The following is a 24,881-nucleotide window of genomic DNA, read 5'->3' as shown; positions in this document are numbered from 1 at the left end:
AGTTTTTCCATCTGCCCCCCAAAGGATCATGAATCATATTTTTAGGCACTGCCACCAAACTCGTTCAGATATGTGTATAACTGATCCTTCTGTAAATATCCCAGAGGCTATAAAAGCTAAATCAGAAACAGACAGTGATTCCAATCTTCTTCGAGCTGGAAGACTTAAATAATACAAAAACATTCACCCACAGAACATCCAACCAAGGTGCCCAGTTCTTAATCATCTTTTGGCTCCAGTCTGAATAATCCTCTAAATAACACAGCATAGTCAAGGCAGCACAGCCGTGGTGCGTATCCGCATACTGCTAATTCCTTTTGCACTTCTCTGTACCACACAGTTTAGCACGTTATTACATGTTGGCTTGTTATCCAACTGCTCCATGTGTGTGTCTGTTCTTTTAAAATACATTTGGAGATGCTGAAGAGCCGTGGCTCTGGTTTAAACACCTCTGTATTCCACACAATCTGTAGCATGGTGCAGTACATACAACAGAGGAGTTTATACTTGTTGATTCTATGTTCTTTCAGAAACATCTTGGGTAAGACACCTTGTAGGAAAAGTGTCAAGACTTCCTATTTCTGCTAAAAGGTTGTTCACAAGAAGGTAGATTAGTCCACAGCAAAATAACCTGGTTTGTTTTCCCTTTATAATTAGATCAAAATCACAGACTGTTCCAAGGATCAAAAATCTATTAGAATTCAGTAGTTGCCAGGACCAATTTGATAGAGTCTTTAATACTTAACTCTATGTTAAGTTCATAAATAGATAACAACCTATATAGGTTGTTGTATATTTTTAGTAGTAGTATACACCAATATCAGCTTTATTAACAAAAGCAATTCAGCTTTTAAACAATATATTGCTATTTAAGAGAACCTCTAAATATGCAGGTTAAGATGTTAGTCAAATCTGATGTTCCAAAATAAAATGAGTATGTGTGTGACACACACACAAACACACAAAGAGCTTTTGTTTACTTATTAGAATTCACTTAACCAAGAGTATAAACATATTCTGTTCTTCTAGATTTTGCTTCTGAAGTAAAGTATTATGTGTGTATATGTATATAAATAAAAAGAAATCATCATATATTTAGTGAGTTAAATGTCACAATCAATTTACATTTTAAATAGGATATACAAATACATGAACTCCAGTTTTTATTTAAAAATACCATACCAATGAGGCATAAGAATGCATGTACGTGTGTTTTTGTTCTTGAGATGCTTATGGGAACATAATTAACTTACAGATCATCAGGACAATTTCTTGGTGGCTCCAGTCTCCCTCCTGTTTGCACATAGTTTAAAACATCAAGGTTGGAATGAGCTGGGTAAGGCTGATGACCAAGAGTTAAAATTTCCCAAATCAGAATTCCAAAAGACCTAAGGATATTCAACAATTTGCTTTAATTATACTTATTACAAACATCATGTTTACAGTAGTTTTTCCAACATAATTATTCCTGGGGCTATCAAGAGTCTACTTTGTGATTGGCATTATTGGCCCCATAAAAGGCAAATGGGAAACTTAAAAGCAAGTCAACCTCAAGAAAAAGTAGAACAAGCAGCTGCCTACTAGCAACACTTCAAAGGTGATAGGAAGGCTTAGCAGGGGCGCGCACACACACACACACACACACACACACACTTTGCTCTTCCTTCCTGGCTGAACCTGCACCGCAGACCTCCGTTACCTATGGCTTTCATAGCTTCATTGTGTAAACACAGTAGGGGTGAGCAAGAAAGCTTTTCATCCACGTGAGTTTGAGTGCTAGCAAACGTGGAGAGGGAAGGCATGAATAAAAAGCGGCAACACTGAGGGCCAACTTTATCTTATCTCCAATTTTGCAAAGGTCCAGTCCAGCTTAAAAGTTACTGGAGGGCTTCCCTAGTGAAGAATCTGTCTGCCAATGCAAGTGACAAGGATTTGATTCCTGGTCCGGAAAGATCCCACATGCCTCAGGGTAACTAAGCTGGTGTGCCACAACTTCTGAGTCTGTGCTCTTCAGTCCGGGAGCCACAAGTGCTGAGCCCACAAGCCACAACTACTGAAGCCCGAGGGCCCTAGAGCCTGTGCTCCGCAACAAGAGAAACCACAGCAATGAGAAGCCCGCTCACCACAACGAGGTAGCAGCCCCCGTTCCAGTAGCGCCCGCTCACCGCATCTAGAGAAAAGCCCAAGCATTAACGAAGACCCAGCATAGCCAAATAAATAAATTTTAAAAATTACTTTTTAAGTTACTGGATACATCTTTACATTTTGAGCAGCTCTAATCAAAAGTTTGGGGTCAACAAGCAAAAATGAGGGGTTCTATTCAAATAATAAAGAGCTGTCCAAACCTCCCTCATGTCCTAATCTTTTTGAGATCCATGGTTTAAATTCTGCTTATAAATTAATGACCAAACATCCCAAAATAGTAGGCATTTGGACACAAACTTGGACACTAATTCATAGGTGCCAATTCCTATTAGTCATAGCCTCTACATTTTTGAAGAGTAATAAGATAGTTGAAGTAAATGGATCTCTTGAACATACACCAGTAAGCTAAAGGATCAAAAAGAATTGGTATAAACTGCTGAGACCCAGGACTAGCCTCTTCTTGCCCTCTAGCTTTCACTTTAGCTTGAGGAAAATCACTCAACCTCTACGGTCTTGTGTTTTCTCACATACGAAACAAGATGACCTTTTGAGGTCCCTCTGGCTCCGATATCTGATGGTGCTGCCCACGTTTCTCTGTGCCCTGTAAGCTCACCATACATCAGACTGAGTAGTGAAAATTCCATCCATCAAACTTTCTGGAGCCATCCACCGAACAGGGAGCAGACCTTCTCCTCTCTTCCTATAGTAATCGTTTTTATAGATGTCCCTCGCAAGTCCAAAGTCCCCAATTTTCACTATCCGTGATGGACTGGTATAGTCTTTCATGGAGACAAGGCAATTCCGAGCTGCCAGATCCCTATAGCAGAAGCTATATTTAATAATAATAATAACAATAAAGTTCCAGAGATCAGACAAGCAACACTAGTAAGTCTGGAGAGAAGAGAGATTTTAATAGAAAGTATTGCTATTTTGAAGGAATGAAAATGTTAATTATCTTGTAAGTTTCACCCAAACTAAGGTGATTATTGTATCAATATTCATAAGAACCCGGTATCCAGAAAGTCACTATACCTGTGAATGAAGTGCATCTGCTCCAAGTAGACGCAGCCTTTTGAAATATCTACACATAGGTCCACGAGGTCAACCAAGGTGAGTAAAGGACCATGAAACTGTAGGAAACAAAATAAAAATTAGAGGCACTTTTCCAGTTTGCACTATATATATAGATATGGCTGGGCTTCCCAGGTGGCACTAGAGGTAAAGAACCCTCCTGCCAATGCAGGAGACAGGTTTAAGAGATGCAGAAGACAGGTTTAAGAGACACAGGTTGATCCCTGGGTTAGGAAGATCCCCTGGAAGAGGGCACGGCAACCCACTCCAATATTCTTGCCTGGAGAATCCCTTGAACAGAGGAGCCTGGGGTGTCCATAGGATCGCAAAGAGTCGGACACTACTGAAGCGACTTAGCATTCACGCATACATATGACTGCATATATATGATGTTTTAAAGGAATTTTTAGTTACGGTTAAGGAATTCAAACAAAGAGGAAAAGAGCTATATTTATAGGCTTTCCACCAAAATATACATAAATAAGACTATGTTTAATAAGCCAAGGCAATGTAGAATCTTCAGTGGAAAACTCTCAGGGTGTTAGTCAAATGGACCATGTTAAAACCTATTTCTGCTACTTAGAAGTTGTGTGAACTTGCTTACATGGCTTAATGCACTAAACCACTTTCTCATGTATAAAACGGGAACAATAAGACTGATTGTGTTGGATCTGAGATGAGATATGTAATCTGGTGGGACATACCAGGAACTTAATAAACAGTAGCTGCTCTCATAAGTAGTAATTATGATAGTTTAATTATTGGCCCAATGTCACGCAATAATGTCCGTCATGAGAATGGGCTTGTTCTCCATAAGAGCCCCATAGAAATTGCTAGCAATCTTCTATTTCAAGGTCACAGATTACTCCTCTCATCTAGGAGAACCAGTACAAACACATAGTTGAGCCTGTACTAGCTGCAATGATTTCTACATGAAAAAAGCCAGTTGGAGTTTTTATTAGGACCATGTGGAAAAAATTCAAAGTTCCTTCCTGGAGGCTATATTCATATGTCTGTTCCTTACTATTTCCCTGAAATTACCCTATTTCAAGCCTTTATCATTCCTATCTGACGCTTCCCAAACTCCCCATGTCTCCAGCCCCCTGTGCTTTAATTAGCTCACTTTGTTGTGACCCACTGCCCGCAGCATCTATTAGAGATCCCTGAGCACAGCCTCCGTGGAAGCCCCAGGCTGCACCAGCCTCTCCTCACATCTATTTATTTTCCACAGATTCTCCTCCCACAATCTGTGCTTTGGTCACACTGGGCCATTTGCAGTTCCTTATACCTGCTCTGCATTTCTCAACCTCTGTACATTATTCCTGCTATCATTCCTGGAAGGCCTTCCCTATGCTTGATTTCCATCAACATCCTTCACTGAGCATCTCAAAGGATTCACAACCTTGAAATCCCTTGATTCCTCATAGGCGGGTGCTCTTAAATATTGTTCCCTCTGCCTCCTCTGACAAGCTCATGTCTTGTCCCCAGAGTAGGAAGAATCCTGATGATCTGGGACTCAGTATTGCCATGATCCCACTCAACCACACCTGCATCTTATAACTCGACCTGATTTTACTCCCAAGAATCGGTCCCCTGCAGCCCTGTTATGGTTCACCAGAAGCCTGTCCCATAGCCTTGTGTCTGAGTCCCTGCTGGGTGTCCCACCAGGTTCACTGGTTCCTTGATGAACAGAACCCTGCTTTACTCCTGGCAAAACCTACTCTACTCTTGAAGACATTCTTCCCAGAGAATCCTCCTCCTGAATGACAGTCTGATGGCTGGTGCCTTGTTCCCTGCTGACAGATTTTCGGATGCTCCTTGCCTGCCTGGATTTCTAACTAAAACTTACACCTATTAGTCCCCGTGACAACCTACTGGGACACCTCATCACCCCATGTTGGGCCTCTCTAACTCCAGACGCTACCCTGGACAGCTGTCTTCTCTTGCCAACCCTCCAGATGTATCGAATCTCTATCTCTGTCTATCCCTAGTCAAAGCCTTTTATAACTCATATGGGTGTAGTTTCAGAAACTGTTCTCTCTCACACCTTGATTGTGTCCCAAACAGAAAACCTCCATCATGCTACCTTCTTGCATCTTCCCAGAAGGTAACATCTCTCTCTCTTATGTGAGCTTCAGCAGTATATTCTCTACTCCATTCTAATGAACCTTCTCTCTTTCTACCTTAAATGAGTTATTCACACGTGACTTACCCACTCTACCATACAGCGAGATCCTTGAAAGCAACTGCCACATCCCCCACTGTTGTATTAAATGAAATAAATATGCAGCAGAAATTTCACAAATTCAATCGTATCTGGCTATGGATGTGTATTATAGATACAAATAATAGATTTGTATCTGCAGAGCTTTTTTTGATAGAGCTTTTTTTTCCTTCTTTTTTCACTCTTTTTGTTTTTTCACTTTTTCTATCTTAGTACATCTTAGAATGTCAAAGTTAAAAGGAATTGAGAAAGTTTAGATTCAATATTCCACTTTACAGATGCAGAAACTGAACGTCCTGAAAATGAAGGACTAGCCCAAGGTTTATAAACCCAGTTGCAGTCAATCCCTAGGCATTCAACTCAACAAAACAGTCTCAGAGCAGGGATGAGGAGAAGGATGCTTGTGGCAAATCTAGAAAGGTGCCTCTGAGCACCCTCCGTGGAGAGACGGCTGGCCCCACATGAACTTAGCCTGTTGAGAGCTTAGAGCCTGTGGTGCTCTGCTGCGGACCCCAGACCTTAATTCTAGCACTGAGCACCTAAGGGCACCCTGTCCTATAGGGTCCTGGCAAGGGAGACAAGCGTGGAAGCTGCCTGGGTAGCCAGCAGGAAAGAGCAGAATGACTGATGTGCACTTGAGAACCGATCATCTGAGCCACTAGGACACTAGCTGAATAGGATTCATTACAGAGAAGCAGCGCTGTGAGTTCTTTCAGCCCGTCTTCATTGTCTCTTCTCTCTCCAACAAACAACTAAATGAAGAAATCTACCGACAAACTTTCTTATTAAAGTCTCTTCCCAAACCTTATTAAAGTGACCTTATAGAGGGAATGTTATAATCTCACGAGGGTGAACAGATGAAAATAGATAGAGCACCAGCCAACGTTTTGGAGGAAGGAAAGCGGATGGAGGCGTGGTCATTTAGCTGAGCCCAGAGAGGTGAAAGCTAGCTGCCTGCAGAGAAGAAGACAAGAATTAAGAGGTTTTTTTCACTATAGAACCCTGTAAGTACTCTGGAATTGAAGGCAGCAAGTATCTCTGAATACAGGCGTGAGAAGTAGAGTGAAGAGCAAGGTGAATACTTAAAAGCTTGTTTTATGGGCTAACTAGAGTCCCTTACTGCAGCAGGAGGCTTTCCTCTGCAAACCGCAACCCACCCCCCGACCCACTACACACACATTCACACAGAACCAAAACAACTCCAAGTTCAAAGATACCAGTCATGCTGAGGCTCTGTGCTGAAAACGGAGAAGGGAATTAAACACGCACCCTCATTCTGAGCCTTGAGACTCCCAGCTCTCTTCCTTGCTTCAACTCCTTGAACTGAGGCTCACGCATTTATTGCCCAGGCAGGAGACCAGCCGACTTCTCTCTGGGGGAAACTGGCATATGCCAGGGAAGACATCCAGATGCTGTCATTAGGGGACCCCAACAGAATAGCAGGGTCCCACCTGACAACAAAAGGAAGCTGCTTGGACACATAGGCTCCAATCAGCTTCTTAGGGCTCACTATTAAATATGCAGACCGGCCACAAATTACCACACATTTGAGAAAAGCTTCTCACATTACAAACAGATCCCAGAACAAGAGGCAAAAAGGAAGTCAAGACAATGTAGAAAGCAAATTAACACTTAAAAAAAAAAACCACTATAATTAGTATCCTAGGAAAGATAAAAGACGATTTTGCATGTATGGAAAAATCAGAATACTATTTTAAGAGGCAGTCAAAATATAAGAATGAGCTGTGGAAAATTAAATTTTTAAATTCTATTTCAAAGTTGAGGAAATATACCAGAATTGAGAGCAAAAATACAGAGTAGAAAATAGGAGCAAATAGTTAATAAAAGGATAAAACAAAGATGACCATTATCCAAATAATAGGATTTTTAGAACAAAGAAATAAAGAAAAAAAAGAGTTAATTGCCAAAGAAATGATATGAAAAAAATCCCAGAACTGAAAGGCATGATTTTCCAGGCTGAGCATCCAGATGAGTAAAAAGCACCACAGATAAGGAGAAGTTCCTAAAATTTTCCAAAGAGAAGGGCAAAAAAGCAGGTCACTGATCATTTGTCCAGGAATCAGAATGGCACAAAAGGTTTTAAAGGCAATTGTAGAAGCTAGAAAACAAAGACAAAGAGGATTTAGTTTTGAGGAAAAGAGATTCTCAACCTAGAACACAGCAAATCATTAATCCAGTGTGAGGGAATGAAAAAGAACATTTCCTCAAAGTGGAAAAAAAAAAAGGAGATTTTTGCCACTTTGCTTTCTCTTTTCTAAAACAGAATAAAGTCATGGAATTGAGGAAATAAGGGCCCAACATGGAAATTACCAGGGTAAACATGAAGGAAACCCCTAGATAACAGCTCTGTAGAGATAGAAGACAAGGTGCCCATATCAACTCCATGAGGGAAGTGTCCAGGGGAAGAATTGTGAGGCGCTGGATTACCTGATACATTTAACCATGTTGAGAAAGGATTACAGTTCTGCCAGAAAGTTTAGGTATATAGAAAGCTAAGCAAATGGGGGGAAAGAGGCATTTATTAAACTACTCAAGAGAAAAATCACAATCATAGTATTTGAGTATCAAATAATAATTAAATAGGCATAGCAAAGTAAACCTGCAAAGGTGATTTATCTGCAAATCGGGGTGACTGTCAAAGAATGGGGAAAATGAAGTTTTTCTGGGTGTAGAGCTGATGGGGCTGGGCTGGTACATGACTAAGGGGTTAAATCTTTGCCTCTCATGGTAGACAGTCAATAGATTTCCCCCAAGGCTGAAAACTCACTGTGTACCATATACACAGAGCACTTAGGAACGCAGAGGTAAACACCAGAAGGAATGAGCAGACACCTATTTTTCACCATAAACCTTGTCATATAGTTCAGTTTTTTATGCATATAATGGGTACTTTGATGGGTTTCCCTAGTGGCTCAGACGGTAAAGAATCTGCCTACAATGCAGGAGACCTGGGTTCAATCCCTGGGTTGAGAAGATCCCCTGGAGAAGGGAATGGCTACCCACTCCAGTATTCTTGCCTGGAGAATCCCATGGACAGAGGAGCCTGGCAGGCTACAGTCCATAGAGTGCCAAGAGTTGGATACAACTGAAGCAACTTAGCACACATGCACGCACATGTACTTTGATAGAAATAAAAAACAGAAATTTTAAAACTACAGATTTAAATTTTAGTTACTTGTTTTGTCTCAAGTGTTTCTCATCTGAGACCTAAAGCAAATTCCATAGGAGCTGAGACATCGACCCCGCCCATGAGCCTGATTCAACACACACAGGCCACTGGATTTCCAACGACCACCTGTGCAGGCCGAGACCACCTGCTCTCGGCCCCAGGGAGATGGGGAGGATGGACTGGGGCTGCATGTTGTAAGAGGAACCCCAGAGCAGACAGGACCTATTAGCATGATGGTAGGAAAAGAGAAAGTAAGGAACTGGATGGGGGGCATGAAGGAGGATGCATGACATCAAGAGATCTGTTTTTGAGATGCCTGTGAAAATCCATACAGAAAATGTCAGCTGGGGAGGGACGTATAACCTAGTACTTGGTAAAGACATGAGGGCTGGAAATGACAATTTGTGACATAAAGGCAGATAAATTAAGTACAGAGAAACTCCACATACTCTCTGTTCTTGAGAGAACACGATTCTGGCAGCGTGGTGGTGGTGGGGAACCTATTTTTCCATTAGATACTAAAAACAGGCTCAATCAGCCAGAAAAGGCCAGACATCAGCCCAGGGTTCTAGTTTGAGTAATCCAATATGAAGGAAATACAAGAATTTTTCTGATGGAAGTCTTCTAAATTTCTACCATCAGGCAAAACTGCAGTCTGTTGAATTTAAAAGAAGTTTAAGAGGAACCTAAAGGTCATCTGTGTTACCAAACCAATAGTGTGGACCCCATTTCCTACCGGCGTCATCCGGGCTTTACGCAAATAGGTAAGAAGGTCTCCTCCTTCCATCAGTTCCAGGATAATGTACTGGGGTTCGTTCAGCAGACAAACTCCAAGCTGCTTCAGAATGTTGGGATGATTAAACTTGCTAAAAGGTGGAAACAGACAGGCAGGATGACATGTCAGCGACAGAAGTCTCCTGAAGGCCTTTGTGAAACAGAGGAAATCTTTATCTCTGGTTTCCTTTCAACCCCTGATTTTTTCCCCCTCCAATAAATGAAAGCCTCCTTTTCATGCCTGCCTTACAGAGGGAATATTGCAACCCCTAGTGGCCAAGGCATGTGGATAGAATAGGGGTAGTTTCAGAAGAAGTGGCATTTATATCAAGTATTTTATGTTTTGGGAAAAGAAAGTAACTTTAACTAATACCTTTCTTCAAAAGACATTTTAAAACACTACATTTTTGGTCATGACAAGTATGAAATAATTCTCTCCCTTTTAGAGAAACAATTCAGACACGCAATTTTTGGCTACAATTGTTTTCTCAAGAGGTCAAAGCAAATAAGCCCCAGTCTAATGGTCAGAACCCGCAACCTGGGACCCTGTCGACCATCGCCTCAGCATTATTAAAATGTACCTGAGTCGTTTTCATTACTGTCAACTAACTCTAACTTGAAGACAAGTTTACCAAGACCAAGAATATTTGCACTGATGTCACTGTGCTTAAGAGAACTCTCCCTTACTTGGTCTACTTGACTTATGATTACACATTTAGAAGAACATAAGCATGTATAAAGCTTATCAGCCTCAGAAATCCCTTGCAAAACATGATTCTTATTGGAGGTAAAAGAAAAGAAGACCTATTGTCAAAGGACTGCCTGTGCCCAGTCTCAGAGAATCTATCATAAAAATCTTTTCTACAGAATACTTGTCACTCCAGGCATACTTCCTTTTAAATTTCAGCCATGGAAAAAAAAAAAAATTTCAGCCACGCTTATTTTGAACATAATCTGCAATGTCAGCTGATTTTGAAAGTTAAAAATCCACTAATCATATGTAAAAGCTTCCTACCCATACCAAGGGAAAATTATTTCAGAACTGCCTAATACCTCATCAGATGTGCCTCCTTCAGGAATTCAATCTTCTCCTGGTCTGTGGAGCCCTTCTTCAAAGTCTGCACAACATAAAACAAGCCAGGAATCAGTCTAGCAGGCATTTCTGTGAGCTAAGTAGTTAATGGAGACAACGTTTGTTTTGTAATAGCCACCTTTATCTTACAAAACTGTTCTCCAGCTCCCCAGCCTTTCTTGCAAGCAAGCGTGGTCATATGACTCAGTCCTGATCAATGAAATGTTAGGGGTAAGTCGTTGAGGAGGTGTGTGGAAATTTTTTACTTTCCTGAACATATACACCTAACACTATCCTTCCCTCTTTCCATATCCTGAATGAAGATGTGACACTTGATTCTTTGGCAGCCATCTTAGAACCATGAGGCACCACACACGTGCAAAATCGAGAGAATTTCAGATATACTAGCTCTGGCTTGACACAGTACTACACCAAAGCCAGAAGTCATCTTGTTATGTAAGAAAAAGAAACTCTTGTTTAAACCACTTGAGATTAAAGTATGTTAAAATACTATCAACCGGAAATGGAGAGAATTTTGTAACTTCTCTGACAACTTCTCAAAGCAATAAATTCTTAACAAGCAATAATCAGGATATTACTCAATTACATAAAAGATACGTCATCTGTTGATCAAAAGAAAGTTTTATAAAAATACAAGAGTATATCCAGTGCTTCTTTTTAACTGCATTGGATGCACTATGATGAATAACTTTGTAGTACAGGGGTCAGCAAACTACAATCTGTGGACCAATTCTAACCTATCATCTATTTTTGTACAGTTATAATCTGAAAATAGGTGTTATGTTTTTATTTTTCCAGTTTTACTGAGGTATAATTAACTTGTTACATTTTGAAATGGTTGAAAAAAGTTATAAAAAAAATAAGAGAACTGCATAACACATGAAAATTATGTGAAATGAAAATTTCCATTTTTATAAATAAAGTATTACTGGAACACAACCACAGCCATTCATTCACATATTGACTGTGGCTGATTTCACAGTGCAGTGACAGAGCTGCATAGCTAGAACTGACACCGTCTGGCTAGCAAGTCTAAAATATTTACTATCTGCTCCAGCACCAAGCACCGCAGTTCTCTTAGAGCATATTCGAAAGGAAAAACTCTCTGCTGGTCTTAGTGAATTAGTAACCTCAGAGGTAACTGTTAATAACAGAACTTATGCAGGAAATGGAAAAAAGGACTGTTGATTTCCGTAGCCATGGATAGGTTTCTACCTTCTCCCAGTCATCTTTTCAGTCAAGATCACTCCTCTTTTCTCAGTGTTATATTTAAATAAGTCCCTGTCAATAATGCAGACATAACAAGCCGAGGAGTTAAAAGATCCACATTACCTTCACAGCTACTTTGGTTTCTCCACTTCCAACTCCTAAGATGTCTACTGCTGTCCCTTCATACACTTCTCCAAAGGCCCCGCTTCCCAGCAAGAGACGCAGAGTCAGTTTTTCCCGAGGGAAGGCAGGAAGACTTTCAATCTCCTCTTGGGTCGGAAGAGTACTGGAAAATAACGCTGTTTTTGATCTCCCAAAATGGTTTATAAGTGGATATGGGTATTAGTGTTTGAGAGTAAAAAAGGAGGAGAAAGGGAAGAGAAATCTCATGGCTTGGCAACGCATTGAAGGTAGTGCCTTCAATGTGACATGGTATTGTGTCTGCATCCCTATTCCAGTCCTGTTCCACCTTCTAGAATATTCCTTCTGTCTTCTGAAACCCAGACAGAGTAGGTTACTTCACTTCTAGGCAGCTTCCTTTTGATAACATGCCTGTGAGTGCATTGCCTCAAAATTTTTCACTGTAGTTTGTTTTGTTAAAATTATCAGTTCGTATTTTCTTCAGGTCACCTATTTGTATAAAAAGCTATTGCAAATTAGTAATAAATACAGCTGGGCTTATGAGCTTAAAGCTTTTACTTTACTTCATACACCTAATCTCTCATGTAATACAAAATTTACTATGACTATAACATCATTTCTTGTCCATCAGATTAACTTTTAGAAAGTCAAGTGTCTTACTTGGAATATTATGAGGAGGAGAAAATTCATCAGCATTAAAAATGCTTTGAGTTTTTAAAAGAGAATCTTGAAAATCAGATACACTACATATTTTCTCAAGGAAAAGTCATCTCTGAAAAGCATATTTAGGTCACCTCTGTGTCTACTTCAAGTCCTGTGTTCTTATGTCTTTAAATAAATTTCTAGAAACAAGGCCTATGACTATATATAATCCTTTTTGCATGGAGCATAATATAGTGTCTTTTAAATGAGACATTTAAATATCTTCTTAAATTAAGATGACAATGGAAGTTAAAACCTCATATATTTTAGAGAAGTTTTGTAGACAATCACCATACAATTTCTGAAAACAGAAAAAAATTGACTTAATATCACACACAAGAGAATCTGTCTTTTCTTGTTGAATCAACCATACTACCATCTACTCCCTTCCACGTAGCATTTATCTCTTTGTTTTACTTATTTTTAAATTATGTGCTAAAACACTAGAAAACATTTGATTTTTGTTCATGTTTCTTAGGATAGGATAACAACATAATTTGCCATCCATCCCAGGTCACATCTGAGAATGAAAGGGGATGTCATTTTTGAATATGCCAGAATAATGGGCATAAACCAGGACAGTCCTGGGCAATGAGTGGCACTCATGGACAGTCTTTTTAGAGTTGCCCACAGTAGGATCACAGAGTCCAACACGCCTGAAGCGACTTAGCACGCCCACACTTTTCATCTAGGTGTCCCGTAATGCCAGCCCAGGTTACATACTGAATCGCATAGCAGGCGTTAGCCAGCCCTACTCCAGTGGCCAGACCTCGAAGTTCAGCCAATTCTTTGTCTTCGTTTATGAGAACCGTCAGCCCTTCCTTGGGAGTGTTTTGATTCTTTAATCTATGCCAGACTATAAAGAAAAAAAAAGCATAATTTACCAAATAAAATATTGCTTTCTCTTTCTTTAGAAAATGCTGCTAACAATACATTTTTAAAGTTTATACTGAACAACACTATTGATAGAACAACCAAAGTTGATTGAAAAAAATAGGCCCATAATAGAAAAACTAACTAAATCCAGGTAAAAAGCCATATGAAAATGTATAACTTATACCACATCACATTTTACCTCACTTCTCAGGGTAAATCTTAATATGTTTCCAATTGCTGTTATAAATACTTGGAAGTATCTACTATCAGAACTTATTTCACAAAATCACTCATAGACTAGAATCAAAATAAACCAAAACAAATTTGCATTATAATTGTTAGTGAACAAATTCATTTTTGAATCCAGATACATCCAGGTTATTCTCCTCAGCAGACCTGAAGGATGCTTTCTATATAATGGCATGTTTTATTTTAAAATGCAGAGTACAGAGTGTATATTCATTGTTCTTCATAATACACATACTCACATACATGGAAAGATTATTAGAATGAAATCTACAAGTGTCAGCAGTGATCCTCCCTAGTTGTGGAATCATGGGCGATTTGTATTGTTTTCTTCATACAATGGGCAAATATTATTTTTATAACCATAAAACATGTTATATTTTTCAAAGATTAAAATACATTTATGTCATTAAGATTGCCCATCTATACTAGAATATTGGCACAGAAGTTGAAAACAGTAAGGATGCTTTGTGAGATGATGATTAAAATTTGAACTTTATTCCACAGTAGCTTCTGTACCCAACAGATGAGAGTTTTACGCAAGTGAAATTCCATCTGAGGGACCACACAGGAAAAGATCTTAAGTACTTATGCTAATGCAATTTTTCTAAACCTGAAATGCTCTTACCACCCATCTTTCATTTTTAAAGACCCAGCTCAAGACTCCATATCCTCAGGGATGCTATCCAAGACCTCTGCAACCTCTGTTGATATCTCATCTCTGAACTTATAAGACCAATTGCGGCTCTCGGTCAGCATGGCTGTGTCACTGTCTTCTACATTCCATTTACTACTTCTTTTTATTACTGTTTAACACATCTCTCATTATACTTTTTGCACAGGATATGTCTTGAAAGTGAAAGTGAAAGTCACTCTGTCGCGTACGACTCTTTATGACTCCTCTATACAGTCCACACAATTCTCCAGGCCAGAATACTGGAGTGGGTAGCCTTTCTCTTCTCCAGGGGATCTTCCCAACCCAGGGATCGAACCCAGGTCTCCCACATTGCGGGCAGATTCTTTACCAGCTGAGTCACAAGGGAAACCAATATGTCTTACCTCCCCCATTAAACGACAAGCTCCTGAGGTCAGCAATTATATTTTTTAATTTGCTTTTAATTGGAGGATACTTGCTTTATAATGTTGTGTTGGTTTCTGCCATACAACAACATGAATCAGCCATAAATATACATATATCCCCTCCCTCTTGAGCTTTCCTCCCACTCCCCATCACACTCCTCTAGGTTGTCACAGAGCACCATTACAGCCTATTTTCCTTTGCTTCCAGTGTAAGGCTCACATTACACAGTAGATATAACCACTCACCAAAGAGTAGGCTGTTGATGCTTATTCTAAAATCTTTGTTTCAATTTTGTGTTTATAAGTATGACTGATGAAAGCCCTCAGCACAATTCAAATTTTTAAACAATTGGTATTTTCATTATTTGAATAACTCAATCTTTCCTCATGCACTCACACAATCCTACCAGTAAAACCACATGCACTACTACTAAAAGCCAAAGAACCAAATTAGCTTAGCTCCACTCAAAAATGCATGAGTTCCAAGTAGAATAAAGACCTTTAAGTCCTGAGAAAGTCAGATATCCACGAAGTGTCTTGAAAGCACAATAGGTTGTCTGAAATTATCTCATGTTCATCCACTAGAGTCATGAGTTTAGACAACGGTGATGTACAAGTAAGCAGGCAAAGGTCAGATGCAGGATCCTTCACATAATACTCCTTCCCAGCAGGAAAGCAGACAGTCAAGCGTATATGCCAACTGCCAAATATATTACAGTCATATGCGTGATTCTGGAGGGGCTGGCTTAGGGGCACAAACATCCGCTGTGCAGTACTTAGACTCCCTGGAACCACAGGTTAAAATCCTAGCAGGCTCAGCTGAAATTTTTAGCTTTCCAAGTTAGCTGAAGGAATCATATATTCCACATACTGTTTGGTGTGGAATGTTTGAAAAAAAATCTCAATTCAAGTTTCAACATGCTAATGGCTATGACTCTAATCAGTTTGGGGAAAGAATACAGATTTAGGACATGGAGTGAAATATTGACTTTCTTTATCCTGAGGGTTCAACTTTATGTTTGTTGAATAAGGAAAAGGTTAACTTTTCCTTAAATTCTTCCCTATTTATTTAAAAAGAAGAAGCTGCAATTTCCTGAATATATGCTTAAGTGTTGGTTTCTGGTAAATATCACGTCTTTTTTGTAATGCTTCAGCATGTCAGAGACTCATATGTTAATGACAGAGTGACTGTGTATCTTATAATCCAAATCAGGCCATTTTAGGAGACTGAAAGCAGTAGGAATGACTATAATGGAATGACGGGAATAAAGCAGGATGTATGATCCACTATGATAACCTGAGAGTGAAAGTCTCTCAGTCATGTCTGACTCTTTGTGATCCCATGGACTATATAGTCCAGAATACTGGATAGCCTTTTCCTTCCACAGGGGATCTTCCCAACCCAGGGATCAAACCCAGGTCTCCTGCATTGCAGGCAGATTCTTTACTGACTGAGCTACCAGGGAAGCCCTGATGTATGATAACCTGAAAGGTCTAATGTTTAATCACCTTTTGGGGGCTTGTCCCTGTATTTTCTCATTATTAAATGTTTAAAGAAAGACTTTTAAGACTAACACATTAGTATAAAATTAGTGATGAGAAATAACTAGCTTTCTATCAATCTAGCCAAATTGCTCTACTTTCCTAGTTATTTACAAATGAGCAGAGATTTGAAACAAATAAATCAGACATCCAAAAGTGAGAGTGAATGCTACAAGCCAGAAATGGATCTTCTGCAAGAGGCCCTGTTCATTTTAAACTAGGCTGTCTGCCTGGAAACCCAGACTATCCCGAACAAGGGTTTCACTGGTCTCCCTTTAATCCTACACTTTTTTTATACCCAGAGTTATTTTTCTTTTACTTTTTTCAAACTATAAGTTACAAACACTTGTTAAATAGCCAGTCTGTAATATGGTTTTAAAAAAGGCTAGAAGTTGGTGCCTTAGCAAGTGGTTTTATCTAAAGAATACTGTGAAGTATAAATATGAATATATTTTTCATGAAATGGTTACCCCAGATTAGAAAAAAAATTCACAGGGTTTAATGGTGATTGAAACATAGCCAAAGGTAACATTGTGAATTTCATGAATCTATTTCATGTAGAAAATTAATCAGATATAAATTAAACTCAGATGAATCAATTAATACTATCAAGTGAGCAGTTTATTACCTATTGATGTATTTTAAAATCTATTATACTTACCAAAGACTAATGGGATTGTAATAACCAGAAATATTCCAATTATAATAGTAAGTATAAAGCTTGTTTCTGGTATCCAAAAACCATCTAATAAAATAAATGAGAAAAAGAACATAATTCAAAGAGTGAAACTCGATTGTCTCAGTATTATGCCAGAATATGCCAAGTTAACTCCTACTGAATTTTTGCAAGCCAATAGTTAAACCATCAGTAGCTTGAAATCATCCATGGAGAGAGTATATTTACACTGTGAGTAATCAAAGTCAAGGGGCTTTTTTCTCTTTTTTCATTTACAGTGATCTGGTTTCCAATATATCTTTGGAATATACCCACACTATCTTCTACTTTAAAATGGTTGATAAAACATGAATAATCTTTTTAATGAATTTGGGACAAAGACGTCTCAACTTTCATTTATCATATAGTTGAGAGCATCATTTCCTCTATAACGTCTTCATATACATTTAATTCCGTGAGTATTTAACTGAGGAATATAAACATGAAAACATGATGTGTGTGTGTGCTTGCTAAGTCACTTTAGTCTCATGTCTGACTCTGCGGGACCCTATGTACTGCAGCCTGCCAGGCTCCTCTGTCCATGGGATTCTTGAGGCAAGAATGCTGGAGTGGGTTGACATGTCCTCCTTCAAGGATCTTCCCGATCTTCCCAAGCCAGGGATCAAACCCACATCTCTGACATCTCCTGCATTGGCAGGCGGGTTCTTTGCCACTAGCGCCACTTGGTGAAAACACAGTACCTGCTCTTAGTTTCACTGAGAAGATGAACTTGTGGACCAGAGCTTGGCAACTATGGCATGCAGGCCACATCTGGCCACAGTAGCCTCATTTTGTACTATTCGTGAACCAAGAATAATTTTTACATTTTAAAAATATTATCAGAAAAAAAAGAAGATGCTACAGAGACTGAATGTAGCCTGAAAAGCCTAAAATATTTACTATTTGGTTCTTTCAGAAAAGGTTTGTGGAGCTCTTCTCCAGGTAACTAACTACAATACAAATAAGAATGACGTCAGTTTTGCACAGAACAATGTGCTGTGTGTGTCTAAGGAGCAGCAGTTACGCATCACAATGGATACTGAGGGATGAGAAGAATTTCAGTTGACAAAGTGAGAGAAAGAAAAGCCCAGTCAAGGGCAAGTGGTAGGTGGTGCAAGCCTGCATCTGAGGCTGAGGGAACATGGTGTCATGGAAGTTTGTTTGTTTGTTTGTTTACCAGTTTGGTATGGCTATAGCCGTAAGGATACATATTGGGAAAGAGGAACCACAGTTGGAGGGCAAATCATGGAAGGCCTTAAATGCCACAGAAAAGTTTGTACTTGATTCTGAAGGCAGTGAATGGAGAACCATTTCAAGATTTTCAGAGAGCGGTGCAGTGATCCAGCTTGTGCTTCAGATGGATTAGCTGTCAGCCGTGGGGTTAAGCCAAGAGCATGGGCTTGTGTGGTAGCTTAAGTTAGGAAAGCCAAAATCGAAACAGGAAGAAGGGAACTTAGTGGACAGAAGTCAAGATAATAAAGTCAACAGAGCTTGGTGACTGAATAAAGGGAAAAATCAAACATGGTACTGAGATTTCTAGCCTATGTGATTAGAAAGACAAAGTATTATAAACAAAAATAGGCTCCCCAGTGGAAGAGGTAGATATTGGGGAAGAGACAAAGGCAAGTTTCAGGTGTGTTGTGTAGCAGATGAGAGATCCAGGAACAGAAAAATGAGGCTGGATAAAAACCAGACCGTGAATAACCTTGGAAGTCCATCTAGGAGCATGGACTTGATGCAGTAGGCATTAAAGATCAGCTGATGGCTACTGAGGAGAAAAAGGACATGTTGATATTGATGTTTCAGGAAGCTCACATAGTATAAAATAAATAGTTCAATAGTTTCTATGGTAGTTTGGTGAAGTTATATGGTCACTCAATTACTGCTAACGCTAAGAACACGCTTAGCTTTATTTCTGAATCCTTGTGTAATAAGTTAGTATGTAGACAGACATGGTAACATACCTCCAACTAATATAATACCATCACTGATTCCACTGTATTCACCAAACCCCAGATTATTTACAGCTACTACTCTGAACTGAAATGTTCCTTTCAGGTTTTTGGACTTCCATGTGCAAATGCTATTGCATGAGCCATTAAATGCCATCTTCCATGTTAAATTCTGGTTCCATGAATCATTTGAAGTGCTCTTTCTGCAAAAAAAAAAAAAAGCAGAATCATAAATATAGGAAATATATAAGACAATATATGTGTTATTTCTAGATGCTCATATATCATTTTAATGACAGAACTCCGGAGCGTCTCCTGTTGCACACTTTGCCCTTGATCTCATTCCTCTCACATGGTTTGGCTACAGAACATAGCAGAGTCTTATAAAGTCATCCCAGCAATGCCTGGAGCCAACCAACTCAGCCCATCTGGAAAATGACGAATAATCAATGGCTGAGAGACAGCTGAAGAGCCTCTTCTTACTATTGGAGTGTGCAAACTTTCTTCAGAATTCCAAACACATAAGTCAGTGATTTCATACTTTTTAACTGGGAATTTTTAAATTTTTCTTAATTTTCAGTCTCTTATGCTATCTGTCCTTTACTGATACCATATCTGGATAAAACACAGAACATAAAATTGAAAAAGAAAATAAAATAGTTCAGCCACCAAAATTATCATTGTATCTGAGATTCCGAGCCTTGTTGCTTCCAATTAGCCTACACTCTACCTCAGTATCAGTCCTCATTACTCTTCCTAATGAAATACGGAAAGAGAACAAGAGCTGGGTTCAAAAGACATACTAAAATGACTTTTAACAGAACCATAGAACGAAGGTAAGCTCAAGGCCTTCCCATTATGTCTTTTCTGACAATGACCTTTTCAAGTCTGCAAAGGTCTGAAACTTTTCAGACCGCAGCAGTTTTAGGGCATGGTACCAACCCACAGTCAGCTTGAAGATAAATAATGGAAGCCAGTTCTGCTCCCACTGAATGACTGTCCTGAAAGAGCACCAAGGACAGCAAAAGCTGAGCCTCCAAGGGACAGAGGATGAGCTAGGACATCATGAGGAGCAGGACAGCAGCGACGGTCACAACTGTGACCAGCAGCTAAGTGTTCTTGGGACCATCCTAAGTAAAGCTGTGGGACAGTGTTTCTCCTGCATTGTGTGAAGCCTCATGTTGGGAACTGGCAATTTCAATTTTCAACCCAAACAACTCTGATCCAAAAGAAAGAGACCTTTAAACATGTATAAAATGGTAAAACAATTATCCTTCAGTTAAAAATAAATAAATTTTTTAAATGTATAAATTGGTTCTTCACAGACATTGGCCACTAAGGAAGAGAAGGAAGACTTTTTATATTGGTTGAGCACCTTCTATTTACAATACATCATACTGGGGCTTTTCATATGCGGTTTCATCTCACTGAATCTTGACAACAACCTGAAGAGGTAGATATCATCATCTCATTTTACAGACGAGAAAGCTTAAGTTCAAAAAAGAAATAGAGCGAGGATTTTAAGTAGTCTATGTACTGGGTTGGCTAATCCCCCTCAAACTTCATGCCACCCAGACCTTGTGAATGTGACCTTGCTTGGAAACAGAGTCTTTTCAGATGTAATTAAGCCCAGATGGGATGGTCCTAGTTTAGGGTGGGCTCTAAATCCAATAACCAGTGCCCTCTTAAGAAGAGACACACCGAAGGAGAACATCATGGGATAACAGAGCCAGAGACTGAAGAGATGCCTGTACACACCAAGGAAAGCCAAGGATTGTGGTCCATCACCAAAAGCTGAGAAGAGGCAAGGGAGGATGCTTCCCTAAAATCCATCCTGCCAAGACCTTGACTTAAGACTTCCAGTCTCCAGAACTGTGAGAGAATACATATCTGTGGTTTTAAGCCAACCAGTTGGTGGTACTTTGTTCTGACTGCCCTGGGAAACTGCCCTGGGAAACTCATGCAATCTACTCAGCTCCCAAGTACATGCACTTTGCACTAACACCACCAATACTACACGAGCAAGTACACACAAATGTCCTGACCGAAGAAGTTACTCTGAGATACTATGAGATCCTTTGAGATAGATGACACTTTATATTATCCTACAGTCCCTCTCCTGAGAGTAGAGACTTGGGAGCAAGGAAATGCAGAGTATTTATGGAGCTATGCACTTCACATGTTACTGAGGGGAATACACTACAGTGCTCCTAGCAAGGCCATAGTAAGACTATGGTGTGGCCTGGCTGGTGAACATAACTGCAGTCATAGACCACCAAGACAGTTCTACAGGTCAGAGTGTACTTCAGTCTGCATTTAAAAAAAAAAAAAAAGTACCAGAAATTTCAAGAAGTTTTCAGTTAGAAATAAGCAAACATAATTCTCTAGTGTGAGCAGGAAATTTTTTTAAGGTTATGGGAATGCCAGAGCAAGATGAAGCAAAAATAGATCTAAAGCTCAAGTTGCCAGGACTATAATTATGGAAGTGACTTTTGTCCTTGGAGCTTCTTAAAAGATGGCTTCATAGTCCCGTGAGGGGAGTGTCTGTGGAATTTGGAATTCTCTCCTCAAGCTGGCACAAAGTCAGCTCATCTGAGCCAGTTATGATTCACAGAGCTCCCCATACTGGCCGGATCTGAGGTTGCGTATGTTCATCAGATTTTCATCGAAGGCGCAATTTTAGTCCCTGGGAATACACTACAAACTGTAACCTTGAAAATGGCGAGAGAATCCTGGGTTGCCTATACACTACAGACCATTTCAGATCTTGACTTGACTTTACCTTCTGAAATCAATATACCAGGTCATGGTCAGTTCTCACTAGATCTTATTCATCTTTCTAAAACAAATCAGTGTCAGAAATTTACATACATACCATTATCTAACATCAAACATCAATTTAGCTTCTTAAACAGAATCAAGTAAATATTAGGTGCATGCTCAAAAGACCGAGTTGTTTCCACTGACAAGGTGTCGCAGATTTCTGAGAAGAATGACTATCTGCCTTGTAACTGAATGCCAAGGCTGACCACTAGGAATTGTGTAAAGAATGTAATGAGGCATGCAAGACCCTTACACTAAAGATCCCTTATGTTTACTTATAAATACACGTTCATAAATATTGTTAATTTTGATCCAATAATACCTTAAAATCAACTGCTTAGGTCTTTGTAGTTTACAAAGCACTCTTGTAAACAGACATACCTGATCTCAAGGATATAGTACATAAGTCTGTTTCCATTATCATCAGCTTTTTCCCACTGTATTGAATTTTTACTCCCTTCTAATAATTTTGGAATGCCTGGTTTACTTGGGACTCCAGCTTTGGAAACAAAAGAAAATTTGATTGATATGATAGAAATATAAAATATTCTGCGTAACATCCTTCTATAGACAACATTTACTAAGAGAAAAGCCAAATACATTAAAGAAATGTTCAGAAATACATTCATATGAGTGCATATGTTTAAGTGAGTATCTGAAGATTTTTATTAGTGATGGATTAGATAGATTTATGATAGGAGTAACAATAGATCTTAGCCGAACACAAAATAAGTGATGCAAGTAAAAAAGATGATTGTAAGATTTGGAGCATTTTTCACTGATTCTTACAGGGATCAACTTGGAGTTATGGAATAGCTGTTAAAACACTGGTTAATTTAATATACTTGTTAGATTTTTTGTTTTTAACATCTGGTTGTAGTAGCCTATAAGTAAATATTTGAACACCCAGTGACACTGTTTTCATTTACTTCTTACTATAAAATATCATAGCTAGACAGAAAATCAGAATAATGAAAGGTGAAACAATTTTTTCCAGTTTACGATCCTGCAAAACCAGACAAGTATTATCTCATTACTGCCTGTAAGAAACCCCTACCTCTTTTCAATTTCTTCAGTCAGGCTCTAAAGAGTAAATTACTCTTTTAAGAAAAATCTCAACCTCTAGGATTAGTGAAGCGAGCGATGAGAAAAGAATTGAGAGATGTCTAGAGTTTCCTAAGTGTTGAATATGATAGTACTCACCTTTAGTCTTAAAACTTCCCGGAAGCGACGTGCTGTTTGCGCCTGTCCTATACACCACCACTACTCGGACATTATAGAAAGCATAAGGCTGGAGGTCTGTGATGTTACAGACATAAGCAGGACCTTGGCTGCACGAAGCTTTAACATGGTAAAACTCATTGTGCTTCCACTAGGAAAAGAAGTCTCAATTAACGTTTGTTTCTTTAAGTGAGTTCTTAAACATAGAAATTCAAAAGCCTGTAGCAAGCATTAAAGCTTGAAGTTTATACTAAAACAAGAGCTTCTTTATGAGTGTCAGATCCCAGATAGTATCCCCTTCCACCAACAGCAATTTTATTTTTTATGACAAGCTGTAAGTTACTTGAACGATGGTCCCGAGGATGAGTCCAAGGTGCGACGTGCACCTCTGACTGTTTATCATCGGGAGGATTGTTTGGCTTCTTGGTATCCCTAATCATAGGCCTCTTTATCAAATCAGGATGGCTGAGGATGCAAATTCACAGCTGAGGGGAAATGATCAATTAAAACTGTGATATTTTCAATTCCACACATTTGCCAATTTCAAAGTAGTAATATTTTCACAATATTTCACATATTGAAGAAGTCCACAGTGACTTATAAATGAAAACATTTAGTTTTTCCTCCCCAAACCCTCTTCAGGCATCTAAGCAACATTCCTTATTTTTCTACATAGGAAGCCTAGTTCCCTAAAAGAAGGAAATCTTTGCCTATTGTCACTCAATCACTAAGTAGCAAGGTTAGAAGTTAAATATAGGAAATGTTACTTTCATTTCACTGGGTCTGTAATTATAGCTATATTAAAATTCTTTCTCTGAAACACTGCTTTTTAAAAATCTGTGTATTTTTAAATATCTGTGTATTTTAAATAAGATACAAGACCCTTAATATCTTATATGAAAATGATGACTTTTTTCAATATACAAATAGGAGAAGACAGAGGATACGGCCTTCTGTCAAGGGTTCTTCATGTATTTTCCCCAGTAAAGTTTCCTAAGAAGATCAGTTTCCATAAATAAACCTTACTTTACATCTCCTTTTTCATTTAGCATTCACAAGGTCATGCCATTTCATTGGATGGGCACTTTATATTAGTTTTCTATTCAGTTAGAAATAATTCACTATAGCACCTTCAGGAAGTAGATCACCTTATTACAGAAAGAAAGAGGAACAGAAGGAACGAAAAGAAAAACCAGAAATGCTGATGTCAGAGACATTGCCTGTTAAACTCATAAATGTCTCAGTCCCACTGATTCATATAGCCTAATGAAATAGATGCAGATGCAAAATAATATTTATTCTGAACCTTCTGAAGTGGGTGAGGGGCAAGGAGGAAGGGAGATGTTGAGTCCTGGCTGAAAATTTTTAGCCCTTTTTGGTCCTGCCTCCTTAATGCCTCTTCAGTGAGTAGTCTAGATGGCCTGACATTCCACACCACCCAGAAATCATAAGAACCCCTTGGAATGTCAGGGAGATATTTGGCCAAGGGTTTTGCTGGAAAACTGTAGAGTATTGACCTCACCACAGCAATGAATGTCCTGGGCAGACCACTAACTTGGAGAGATGCCATGGGTTACCCCAGTAAATCACAAGGGAGTTGGGATCTTCATTCATCAGAGGCCAACAAGTGTAGCTGGGGAAGGCTGCCAGAGAGGATTTCCAAATTTTTGAGCAAGGGTGTGGGGGAAATGGTGCAGACTATGATGTCTCAGAGACAGAAACTTCGGAAATGTCTGGTTCTGGTAGGGATTCCCCTGGATAGCTGAGAAAAAGACCATTTTAGTGAATTCTCATGAAAAAAATTTACCAAAGCAAAATTATTTGTTTCTCCTCAATCTTAAATTGAATGTGTTCTTTTTCTACGCATTATTATAATA

At 39.1% G+C, this 24,881-nt stretch overlaps 1 protein-coding gene and 1 long non-coding RNA gene across 11 annotated transcripts in view; one reads left to right on the top strand and one right to left on the bottom strand.

Annotated features, from left to right (window-relative positions):
* The window catches only part of ROS1 (ROS proto-oncogene 1, receptor tyrosine kinase), a 110,915-nt gene that overhangs the window by 12,923 nt on the left and 73,111 nt on the right, over positions 1 to 24,881 (bottom strand). For 7 of the 8 annotated variants that reach the window (XM_043439619.1, XM_043439624.1, XM_043439621.1 and 4 more), the window contains 11 exons: positions 22,987 to 23,155; positions 22,165 to 22,282; positions 18,973 to 19,163; positions 16,955 to 17,038; positions 13,273 to 13,405; positions 11,830 to 11,992; positions 10,458 to 10,522; positions 9,367 to 9,496; positions 3,178 to 3,275; positions 2,759 to 2,962; positions 1,254 to 1,388 (listed from right to left, as the gene is read on the bottom strand). In XM_043439619.1, coding sequence (XP_043295554.1) covers positions 1,254 to 1,388; positions 2,759 to 2,962; positions 3,178 to 3,275; positions 9,367 to 9,496; positions 10,458 to 10,522; positions 11,830 to 11,992; positions 13,273 to 13,405; positions 16,955 to 17,038; positions 18,973 to 19,163; positions 22,165 to 22,282; positions 22,987 to 23,155 — 1,490 coding nt within the window. The remainder of the gene's footprint in view (positions 1 to 1,253; positions 1,389 to 2,758; positions 2,963 to 3,177; positions 3,276 to 9,366; positions 9,497 to 10,457; positions 10,523 to 11,829; positions 11,993 to 13,272; positions 13,406 to 16,954; positions 17,039 to 18,972; positions 19,164 to 22,164; positions 22,283 to 22,986; positions 23,156 to 24,881) is intronic. The other variant, XM_043439626.1, reaches the window with a different exon arrangement.
* LOC122422869 overlaps positions 1 to 24,881 on the top strand; it is an 88,133-nt gene that overhangs the window by 26,917 nt on the left and 36,335 nt on the right. For all 3 annotated transcript variants that reach the window (XR_006263989.1, XR_006263991.1, XR_006263990.1), the window contains one exon: positions 9,273 to 9,394. This is a non-coding gene — a long non-coding RNA (uncharacterized LOC122422869). The remainder of the gene's footprint in view (positions 1 to 9,272; positions 9,395 to 24,881) is intronic.

This window comes from Cervus canadensis, chromosome 20 (assembly GCF_019320065.1).
Source record: "Cervus canadensis isolate Bull #8, Minnesota chromosome 20, ASM1932006v1, whole genome shotgun sequence".
In the NCBI taxonomy this organism is placed as follows: domain Eukaryota; kingdom Metazoa; phylum Chordata; class Mammalia; order Artiodactyla; family Cervidae; genus Cervus; species Cervus canadensis.
Note: the sequence above shows the minus strand (reverse complement) of the source record. Positions and strands in the feature narration are given on the sequence as shown.